Below are 11,642 nucleotides of genomic sequence, written 5' to 3'. Positions count from 1 at the left end.
AGGTTTCTTTGGGGTGGGAGGCTGACTGATAAATGTATGCATAAAGTCGTTTGCCAAAAAACAAAGGCGGGATTGGGTTTAAAATATTTAGGTTTCTTCAGGCACTTTTTCTAGGATTCATGCTCAAATTATACATTATACAATGATCTCTGTGTATATGGAAATTTCTTGTTTGAATGCGGTACAAAATCATCCATATGCCACATAAATAATTGTTAGCCCTTAAAATATATTACGGTGTATCTTTTCACCTTCAATATAAGAGAAATATACCTTTTAACCCTTATAACCGTACAACTCGAAGGTCAAATGTCTTTTTTGCCCCCCTTCAATTTTTTACTGTCACAATAAAAATGGCTAAAAAAATATATGAAAATACATACCTTAGGGTCAAAGGGTAAGCTCGTAAAATTCAGGGTGCTACAAACGCATGTACCAGGCCAAAAGGTTAATAAGCCAAAATATAACAAACCAATTTAGTGTCAAGATAGTTGTCCTGTTTCACCTCTTTGTACCCAAGTGCAACAAATTTACATAATTTATGTGATTAAAATTTTGAGGAAAATTACATCATTAATTTTTTTTTATAGAATCCGACTTGGATAGAACATGGTGGACTAATATCGCCAACCTGAAGAGGTATACTGAACGAGGAATGAACCAGTCATTACTGAAATGCGTTTTTAGGTACTGCAAAAAATGGATGTCGTGGTATGGTTCATGCCACAAGTATCTAGAGCCTGGACAAGTTTATAATACAAGTTTATGGATGTCGTGGTATGGTTCGTACTAAGGATCTTTTTCCGGAAACCTAAATGCAGAATCAAACTTCCATGACAACCTAACTCTGTTTTCAAGAAGAAAATGCAATATGCAAATGTTCAATTAGATGGATGCTCTACATTTGAAGGGAGTTCTATACACAAGCTAAAGGGAAAAGTTTACAAACATATAGCCACATTTTGGCATCCAATATATGATCCTATTGGGGTCTTCCTCTAATACCTTAATGTTTTAGATGAGCTAGTTACTCAACATGGTATCACAGCTTAGGCTGACGGGAGAACTAAGGTTCGATTCCCTAAGGTTCGATTCCCGGCCACCCCCAACATTCTCACAAGGTGTTCCACTCTTCGACCCATAATGGGCTTTCGAGAGTGAGGGGGAGTGTTAAATATATGATCCTATTGGGGCCTTCCTCTAACACCTTAATGTTTTAATGTTTTAGATGAGCTGGTTACTCAACAATTATCATGTTTTCGAATGCCCGTATTATCCTGCATACAGCGCATGTAAAATTGATAAAAAGAATATCTTACAGAACAAAAATCTCATGCCTGACCTCACAACTGAATTGGCTGCTCGTCAAGCCAAGTCATGTAGTTCATAGATCTGCAACAAGCATGACGCAAGGTTCATATCAACATGGAAACACCAGAAGACTATGAACTCCATCGACCCTGACACGTCCCCTGATTCTTAAATGGAGAAGAGGTTTCACCATGCAAACTTTACACAATCTACATGCTAAAATGATTCTTCTTTTTCCTGGTCATGACTAATAATAAGTCTCTTTTGGTGAATCTGCACAAAAATTCTATACATCCACTTTTTGTGTTCCCCTTGTGATGCATAATGATCATTGCCATCCATTACCAAGTAATATTACAGGTCTTTCAACCCAACCTTGATCATTCATTCTTCATACTTGGGGCAGAGATATCACTTTCAAAAGCTTCTAGTTTGGCTCAAAGGATCATAATCGAAAGCATCACCAGCCTTCACAAAACGTCCTTTCACACGCTTTCTTATATCAGCTCTTGCCTTTCGTGTTGCATATCTTACTCTCTTTTCAAATCTACAATTGTGTAATTAAAAACTAATAATAAGAGTTGGTTGAAGTTAAGTAATACAAAAATAGAAGAATTAGATTATGGAGTAACAATAATACAAGTAAAAGAACTTGATGCTTGATCTGATCACTAAAAAGTTTCTTTGAAACTCATACCTACTGTTATGTCAGCATCTCAGAGGACTGCATGTTAAAAATATTGCCATATATGAAATTCGGTTTATCTTGCAGAAGTCAGTTAAAACAATGGTTTAGCTCTTTATACTGGAAAAATTTAACAGTATCTTACTTGCGCGTCTTCTTTTTATCCTTGTAACGCTGGACAGCACTGCTCCTGCTATTTGAAGCCAAGGAACTTTCAGGAGTACACCAAGGTGGTGGCTCTCCCATAACGAGCTTTGGAGAGGCTCCACAATCTTGATATTCACCAGTGCTGTTGTCTCCTGTGAGACCTGAAAATGAGAGATTCGAGGTTTGCCTTGCAAAGCAAGCATTTGGTTCTGTCTTACAGCTCATCACGGAATCAGCAGACTCAGCATTGCTGACTGTAGGCTGCAGTATATTTTCCAGTCCAATCAATGACCCCTGGAGGAGAAAATGATTAAGAAAATATACGCATATCTTTATTGAAGTGAAACAGAAGTCTGAATACATCTATGACTGACAACGAATGTGCCGGAAGCTTTTAAATCTTTCTTGACTTGAACAGCTAAATACCATTTACTACACCACTTTGTACAAAAACCGAAAAATACAGCTTCAAGATATACCCAAACTAAATAGGTAAAGCTGGATTTGGATCACAAAACAAGAAAATTGACATATGACCCTTGCATGCTTTAGGCAAACAAGGACAAAAAAAATTTAACAGGAAGGTATTAGAAGAGGACTTAAAAAAAGAACCTCGGCTAAATATGCATCCTGGCAGTTGGAATCACCACCAGTTCTCTTCTTTTCAAACAAACTATCAATCCCATCATCGTTGAAAAGATGTTGGGGATCGTTATGGCCAACACCAAACAGTTCTTCATATTTCTCAATGTTCAATTCAAGCTCGTCCATATTGAAGTCCTCATAATAGTCATCATCTTCATGTAGATTAATCTCCTTTGCTCCCCCAACCTACATATTCATCAATATGTATTAGAGAACCATAACCAGAGGAAGAGGAGGCACTTACAGTCCTGAACTACATAAATATCTATTCCTTGTAAAAGACATGGCCACATTGTAATCAGCTACAGACATGAAGAAAACATATTGTGTCAAAAATAAAAATCTCAATGAATTTATAAATATTGCTGCCAGGTTTATATTCAAACTAATAATCACAACAAAGATCAAACATGCAATAAAGCTGGAGTTTTATGCATGTCTCACTAAAACTAAATTAAATTGTCTGCCTGTTTGCACTAGTATAAGAAGTCTGATTAATGATAAACCAGTTTGCCCAGGTGATTAAGAAACACAAGTTTGAGATACCTTTAAATTTAACCATAAAACAGAAATTTCATTTTAGAGTTTAAACAACCAACATATGTATAAATTGTAACCTTACAAGACAATGTAATAGAATATAATCATTTTTACCATTGTTGGTGTAAGTTTTGCAGACTCAGTTTGCAGGTTTCCATTAGGTTTCTTGTCTTCAATTGCAGCAGTTGTAGAACCTTTCCATAAGTTTGACTTGTTTACATCTTTTGAGCCACTTGCATCAATACATAGATCTTGGCAATTCTTGGTAGGGGCTCCAAAGTTTGCTTGACTTTTATCATCAATGCTCATTGAACCTATACCCTGCTCACAAGTAGTATCAACAACGGAAGGAAGATCCAAGAGAAAAGACCAGATATTGGAAAGCTCAACAGCAGATGGGCAGCCTGAGTAGCAGTTGACTGGTTGTGTCTTATGTACAGAGCCAGAATTAGAGCCAGCATGCGCCATCCATTCACAATTCTGACAAAGAGATAAGCTTTCCTCGAGACATCTAACAAACGCAGGCTGTAAGTTGCACCTTTCACACAGAAGTGTCCTGGAATGGCGCCGTGAAAGTGCATTCGCAGAATGCACATTGCGATCACAGGACAAGCATAAACAGGCTGCATCAGACTGACAGTACACCATCGATCTTTGTTCCCCACAATAATCACACAGATAGCCCATGTTCAAGTTCAACAAAGTCTCCTCTAGGTCAGATTTTGTTACAATGATGATTTACACCCAACCAATAAAAAGTAGTCTATTACATAAACCTTAACGCTAGAGCTTGTTTTCTCGATAGACCTATACTCACCAACATCAAGTTATAAAACTACAAGAAGCAAACCAATCCAGTTTTGTCCCTTTTATATAAAGTAATCTGCATCAACAAGGCAAAAAGAATCAATAAGATTTAAATATAAACTTGATCATCTTATAGAACACAACAAAATGTGAAAAACAGGGAAATTAAAGTGAAAATTCAATCTACTAAAACGCTTACCAGTGTTGAAACTTGAAAGTGAAGACCTTTACAGACATAAGATAACATTGAAAGATATTTATCACTAGAATGAAAAGGGTGCACACTAGAGCATAATAAAAGTATCTAAGATAATTCTGAAAAATACGGGCATTTCGAGCAAGAATCATTAGCAACAAAGAATCTCTAATGCTGGGTAAAAATCATTAGCCGCAAATCTAATTCCATTTCATTAACACATACATATTAATTTCACATGCAAATTCATATCAATAAAAACTAACATCAGAAGCAAAAGGAAGTGTTGTTTTAGTGGTTTAACTCTTGTACTCCTTGCCGAAGGTCCTCACGCGAGGTCAGGAGTTCGACCTGGCGTGTGCGTGTGTTATCAATTAAAAAAAACTAAAAATTCTCCAAAGCAACAAAAAGAAGAGAGACTACAACATCTTAAAGTATCAGATGCAATAGTAAAGAACCATATATGCAAAAAAATCAAAACTTTAACAATTAATCTACAAACACATAACACAACAGAACAAATTCAAGCAAACAAAACCAAACCCAGAAAGAAAATCAAATGAATCATACCATTGCACATATATAAAATCTGAAAATAATAAAAAGTTACCCAAATTGAAGCAGGCCAAGTACAAGAAGAGTACAGAACAATCACAAAGCTTTTGTTGTTTTGCAGCTTTTCCAAGAAAATAGATAAATACTCTTAAAAATCTTAAGATGAAAGAAAAGTAGAGGAGAAGTCTTGAAAGTTTGCAACTTTAATTTTTTCTTTGGTTATGGGGAGCTCATTCCAATAAATATCTTTAAGGTGATTAAAAGTGCAGATGAGATTGAGCTTTGTGGGTCCCTGTCACTTTCTTGCTTGTGAAATTAGGTCCCCTACTTGTTCTATACTTGGCTGTTTTTTTTCAATATTGGGAGGATATTTTCTTAACATTGGACTTTGGAAAATCCGAAAATAAGTAATTTATAATTTAAAATTAATAAGTAAATTATAAGTGATAAATAAAAAAATATTTATAAATTAAATAAATGTTTAAATAATTTTACCTTGGAAAAAATACCCAAAATATACTATTTTTCAACTCCAACTGTTCAAAATGCCTGTTGGCGGTACGTGCCTCCCAAAATAACTACTGATTACGCATTCATGACATGCGTATAAATTTTTTTAAAAAATAACAAAGAATACGCATTACATACATACGTATTTAAAAAAAAATTAAAGAGAAGAATGCGTATTCACTAAATTACAAAAGTGAATATGCATTCCTGTAATGCGTATTCTTTGTTATTTATAAAAAAAGTACATACGCATGTCTAGAATACCTGTTCAACGGGTATTTTGGACGGACACTTCCGCCTATTGGCATTTTGGGCATTTGCTCCCAAATGGTTGGTATTTTGGTTTTTAAAAATAATGACCTAAATTCTTAAATATTAAGTTAGATTAACATTTAAAAATATATATTTTAAAATTAAGATTAATAAATCAGCGAAAAATTAAAATAAATTGAGAAAAAATACATCATTACTAAAATTCAACTTATCAGCGTATAAATTATAAATTCAACTTATAAATTGGGTCGATAAATTATCGTCGATAAGTTATTACGGGCTTATTAATCATAAATGTCTTATAAGTTGGCTTATAAAATATCTGGCATTATACAGTTATACACACGTAATTCTCATATACCACAAAGCATAGGTTCACTAGATTATTGTTTATAATATTCGATATCTTTAGGGGGTCTGTTTTATAAATATCTCGACTGCAAGTGTTTGAGGCGAGCTACATCTGCTGGCCAAATTTCATTGGAGCAACCCCCATCCTTCTCTTGCCACTATGGTGGTAAAATCTGCAAATCGGGTTGACCAGTTTTTTTTAGAAAAAGAAAAAGGAGTACTCAAAAGTTGGAGAGTATTCGGAATAATTATTCGAATATTTGATTACATATTTTTTTTCAATTTCCCTCTATTTTAATTAATTTCATTCAAGTTTTAGTATAGACGTAGTAAAAACTTGAATTAATAATATATAGTTATATAATAATAAATAATAGTAGTTATCTAATAATACTAATATTTTAATAGCATTCTAGAAAGTAGAAATATGAGAGCAAGATATTGCTTATTTAATATATTTTTAAGAAATGATTAATAGTAAATTTAATAACTAACCACATGTCATTTTTAATAACTGTCGATACCTTAGAAAATGAATTAAGAGATATATAATTTTAAGTTTGCTATTTTTAAAGATAATTTTATAATGAAACAATAAAAATTTGTGGAAGTCAAATTCGAGTATTCGGAGTCAAATTCAGATTTTGAACATATTTGGACGTAGATCAAAATATTTCCTTATGTCGACTCTAAATTTGTTCTTTATTCTTGCGATAGTTAATCATGGATGGTTTAGATTGATTCTTATGATGATTTCATGTCAAAAAGTTATTTTGGAAGAGAAAATTAAGTACAAGATTGCAATTAGAAAATTTACGAGAAAGGATATCATTATGGAGAGATAAACAAGAGACATATAATATTCTCATTTTAGATGAGAATTCGGGGTCCAGTTTTTCAAAAATGGAGGAGACTGATATAAGACAAGAGGCCCATAATTTTGAAGAAAAACTTGAAAGGTGTAGACTTTCAAGTAAGGAAGTGAGGACATAAAACTTGAAAGGTGTAGACTTTCAAGTAAGCAAGTGAGGACATCAACATGATTATGATGAAGGGATGCATGATCATGCCAACACAGGAAAATATTTCTGAAGTTAAGGAGGACAAAAGCATGTTCATGGTGACGCCCTATATGACCATGTCAAAAGATAAAAACGTACCACTGGTTTGAGATGTTGAAGCGTAAGCATAATCAAAGACTGCATGTCCATGTTACCTGATAGCAGTGTTATAAAAATCGGAAATCGAAAAAAAATCGGAAATCGAACTAAATCGGTTGAGTTACCGATTTGCGATTTATCGGAGTCTTAAATTGGAATAAAATTAGACGTATTTTAAATTATTTTTATAAAATATATAAAACACTAGACTATTATTATTCATATGCGTGTGTATATATATTTATAACTTTAATTTTTTTAAATAAAATAATTATTTATTAAGCTTCTTAATAATCACCGTGTATTAATGATAGAGATAAACACGTACATATGGTTTAGTACAATAATTGAAAATCAATTTTACCCTCTAATTCTTTTTTCTTATCAAAAATAGTACTCGGTACTCACTCATTTCTCTTCCTCTCTTCGCTCTTACTTCTATCTGCCTTATCCTTCCTCTTTCGACTTTATAAGAAGTTATTCAATTGAGCTCCTCACATGTCCTCTCCTCCGGTTTACTTCTATCGATTCTTCTCTCTCTGCCACCATTCACAGTATCGTTCTCTCTCCCATATATCATCATCTCCTTCTTTCGTTCCCTTTTCACTCTTTCTTTTGTAAAGTATCAAAACAGTGAACTTGAAACCCATTTTTGACCCGTTCGTTTTTCCGATTTTAACCCGATTTTTGACCCGATCTCACAAACACGTTTTTTGCCCCGATTCGTACTAATAATATTAGTAGCACTGATTTGGCCGATATTTCGGCCGATTTATCCTCCGATTAATCGGCGACACGGCCGATTTCTGGAACACTGCTTGATAAGTCCATAATTTAGCATATTTTTAATGCCTATCTTATGTCTGTTTTCGTGATTGTATTAATAAATAGATTATTTTACTTTGTTATGTACAAAATATATAAAATCAGAATTTGAACCGAAAAAGGTGCAAACAAGGAAGCAGGTGGACCATTCTTGAAGTCAAGGGAATTGAAAGAAAAATCGTATACTTGTCGGAGAAAAAAGAGTAATATAAGGAAATATTTTTAGAATCCGATTTTTAATCAAAGTCCCAAACCTATCATATTTTGCTATAAATATGGGTCTCCTCTCTTGAATTTGAGACACCAAGAATTATATAGCTTTTCTCTTTTCGGTCGGTGGTTATTATCCGACGTACTCTTTTTCTTGATTTTATATATTATAAAGTTCAACGTTTATTTTCACTCTGCATCATATTTATCTTCTTTTCCAGCGCTTCAAGGTGTAACTCGGTGACAGGAGTACACCTTGCGTTTCTCGTTTACTTTGGTTTTGTTATTATATTAATTAATATCATTGCTTTTACATTTTGTTTTATCAAATTTGAATGGTTGAATTTCAATTATCTTAAGTTTTTATGCATGATTTTGGTCACCTAATCTCTTTATTCTATAATTTATTTAGTACGAATTATATATTCAATAATTGTTTGGTTAAATCTATAGCTATGTGTAGCTAAATCTCTCGCCTAGGATGAAGATGAAGTTAATTTATTTACTTTTGATTTTTCCTTGTTCTGATTAATTGATTCTCATAATTGTTCTTGATGCCTATTGTTTAATTGACAAAGTGATTTTGATATATTATTGTTACCAGATTTATTTTTCATAGCTTATGCTTGCTCCTTGAAGTTTTGATAGGTTTTTGTTAGATAACAAGTTTCATAGTATATGCTTGTCTCGTTAATTAAAATTTATTTGTGAAGAAAAGAAAATTAATTTTAGGGCAAGTTGATATTAATTGTGATTGATTAATGGATTCAGATTTCTAGGTTTTCCATATTATTTGATCTATTTGCTAATTAGGTTAATCAAAACTTCTCTCAAATCTTATTGTCTAGTTCGATTTATTTAATTATTAGGGTTTCGAAAATTTCATAGTCTTTGTGGATCGACCTGTATTTGCTACAATTAATAATTGTGTACTTGAAGTTATTTTACACATCAATTTTTTGGCGTCGCAGTCGGGGATCGAACCCGGGTCACCCGCGTGACAGGCGGGAACACTTACCACTATACTACAGAGGCCTTTTGACGAATTCTCTAACAGAGGCCTTTTGTCCTTTCCAATAAAAATCAGCTTGAACACAGTATAATGTTTTTCTGAATACCTTCATGTATGGCATTATGAATACTAGATATGATGTTTGGGGTCAAAGGTGAATTAGGTGGAAGGTAAATACGACCTTTGTAGGTCACCAAACCATTCGAAAAAGCCCAATTAGAACATGCTGGTCCTGAATGAATTTGTTGAACAAGTTTTGACAACTCCGTTCATTCTACCACCTCTTAACGAACATTATCTAATAAGCTGACGCGTGGGACCGAAATATCACATACAAACATAGTGTCTTCATCGCGTCTTGACAAAACATCTGTTGCCCAGTTAATGATCCTGCATTGTAATCTACTCGAAAATCAAATTCAAGTAGCTTACTAACCCAGTGCTGTTGGGAGGAGTGACAAGTCGTTGTTCGAGGAGATACTTAAGGCTATAGTGATCAGTTTTTATAACAAATGATCATCCCCACATGTAAGGCCTCCATTGTTGAACTACTTTAGCTAATCCAATTAATTCGCGTTCATAGGCTGGTAACTTTAGATGACGATTAACTAGCTTTCGGCTAAAGAAAGTAATTGAATGTCTTTGTTGTTGCAGGAAAACATTAATCCCTATGCTAGATGCGTCACATTCAACAACGAACTCGATAGTAAATATTAGGTCCCAATATGTTTGTAGAAGGGGGGTTGAATACAAACTATACCGTTTAATCGAATATAATGCGGAATAAAAAGTGAAACAAAATTCAAGTTAAAGAAAACTATTATTAAACTTGAAAGGTGTTACAACAACGGTATCATTTACAAGGGATTAATCTCAAATAAATTATTCCAAATCTAGAATAAATTCGACATGAACTTTTTCTATTTTTGAAATAAAAAGATCAAATGCTAAAGGCAATTTGAGATTAAATTCTAGGGATTTTGATCCGCTAGATAGTTACACAAGAACAAGAGAAAGATTTCTAGTGGTTTAGATTTAACAATAAATACTAGAAATTAATGTCCTGAAATATTGCAGTTGAAGATAATAAGTTCTCTGCTTTCTTTTTGTTCTGTGTTCTTGAGTTGGTTGAGATATTCAATGTCGTCTATTGAAAGGTCTGCTTCTGTTTATAAGTAATCAAAACAATCCAATTGAATTGTACTGACAAGACAATCCTTTGATCTAGCAAGACAATCGGTGTGAGACTATTGAATGAACTGGCAAGACTATTGGCAAGACAATCCTTTGAGCTGGAAAGACTTTCGGCAAGACAATCTAAAAGAACTGGAAAGACTTTCGGTATGACAATCCAATTGTCATACCAGTTCAAATGTTTATCTTGCTGAATTAATATTGAATATTAATTCAAAATCAATTCTAAAAAATACATAATTTTAATTCAGAATTAATTAACCAATTAATTCAATTAATCAATAAATTAATCTTTGCAGATATAATTTATTTTCTTAATTAAATTATATGACTTAATTAATTAATAGAGAATTAATACTATTCTTGAAGGCAACCACTCTTCTGACAATCTTCTGAAAATCACTGAAAATTATGAATCAATTCCACCACTTCAATGTTGACACTCGATGTACTGTCTGGTTCATGAATGACTAACTTCTGTGATGTTTCTTCATGTCTTGATTTTAGTAACTTGATTTTCTTCAGATTAAATCCCTGTAATTAATTGATACCCTGACTAGATCTCTGTCACCTGATTAAATCCATAATCTTGATTTATATCACTGAGGCTTGATCAATTTCTTGAGCTTCTTCCAGTGAATTAATTCCTCAAGTCTGTAGATAAACAATGTTCCTTAATCCTTTGACATATGTTACTTTGAGAGATCTTCTTTGACGATAGAACCACTATTTACTTGTTACATTCTTATTTGAGTTGAGTTAAATCCTCGAATAAACAAATAGGCTATGACATATGCATTTCAATCTCCCCCTATTTGTTTGTTAGACAATAACAACAAATACCTAGAGGATAACTCAACTAACAAATAAGAAAAAGATATAAACAGTAATGTAAAGTAAATAGCAGAAAAGTTCTGGATTATATTTAACATTTTCCAGATTCCAAAAGAAATTTACAAGTGAATACAAGATAGATGTTCCTCTAGACTGAACATATGACTACATTTGTCTATCTTGATTCATAAAGCTCTACGCATATTGAAAGGAATATGTCCTAAGTCCAATCATGTATTAGGATTTAGGAATAACTCCCTGTGTAATCTGTTTTGATTTCATTGATATTAATAAAAGACTTGTTTTGTTTTTATTACGGGCTTTATCTATTTAAGTGTTTAAATAAGATATACCATAGTTTAGAGTAAAGCTTTTTTATGGATTATG

The 11,642-nt window shown here is 33.0% G+C and overlaps 1 protein-coding gene across 1 annotated transcript; it reads right to left on the bottom strand.

Moving 5' to 3' along the window:
* Positions 1-1,272: 1,272 nt before the first annotated feature.
* On the bottom strand, positions 1,273-5,119 carry LOC141698060 (zinc finger protein CONSTANS-LIKE 10-like). The gene is made up of 5 exons (XM_074502666.1): positions 4,942-5,119; positions 3,443-4,211; positions 2,756-2,974; positions 2,142-2,437; positions 1,273-1,858 (listed from the first exon to the last, which is right to left on the bottom strand). The coding sequence occupies exons 2-5, from the start codon at positions 4,013-4,015 to the stop codon at positions 1,729-1,731; spliced, it is 1,218 nt and encodes a 405-aa protein (XP_074358767.1). The 5' UTR covers positions 4,016-4,211; positions 4,942-5,119; the 3' UTR covers positions 1,273-1,728.
* Positions 5,120-11,642: the final 6,523 nt, after the last annotated feature.

Source organism: Apium graveolens, chromosome 11 (assembly GCF_009905375.1).
Source record: "Apium graveolens cultivar Ventura chromosome 11, ASM990537v1, whole genome shotgun sequence".
In the NCBI taxonomy this organism is placed as follows: Eukaryota; Viridiplantae; Streptophyta; class Magnoliopsida; order Apiales; family Apiaceae; genus Apium; species Apium graveolens.
This window is presented reverse-complemented; position numbering and strand designations above follow the sequence as displayed.

Coding starts and splice junctions, on each gene's coding strand:
- LOC141698060 (XM_074502666.1), bottom strand. CDS start 4,015: ATGGGCTATCTGTGTGATTATTGTGGGGAACAAAGATCGATGGTGTAC. Junction 2,438..2,755: donor AGGATGCATATTTAGCCGAG/GTTCTTTTTTTA, acceptor TTTCTCCTCCAG/GGGTCATTGATTGGACTGGA. Junction 1,859..2,141: donor GATAAAAAGAAGACGCGCAA/GTAAGATACTGT, acceptor ACACAATTGTAG/ATTTGAAAAGAGAGTAAGAT.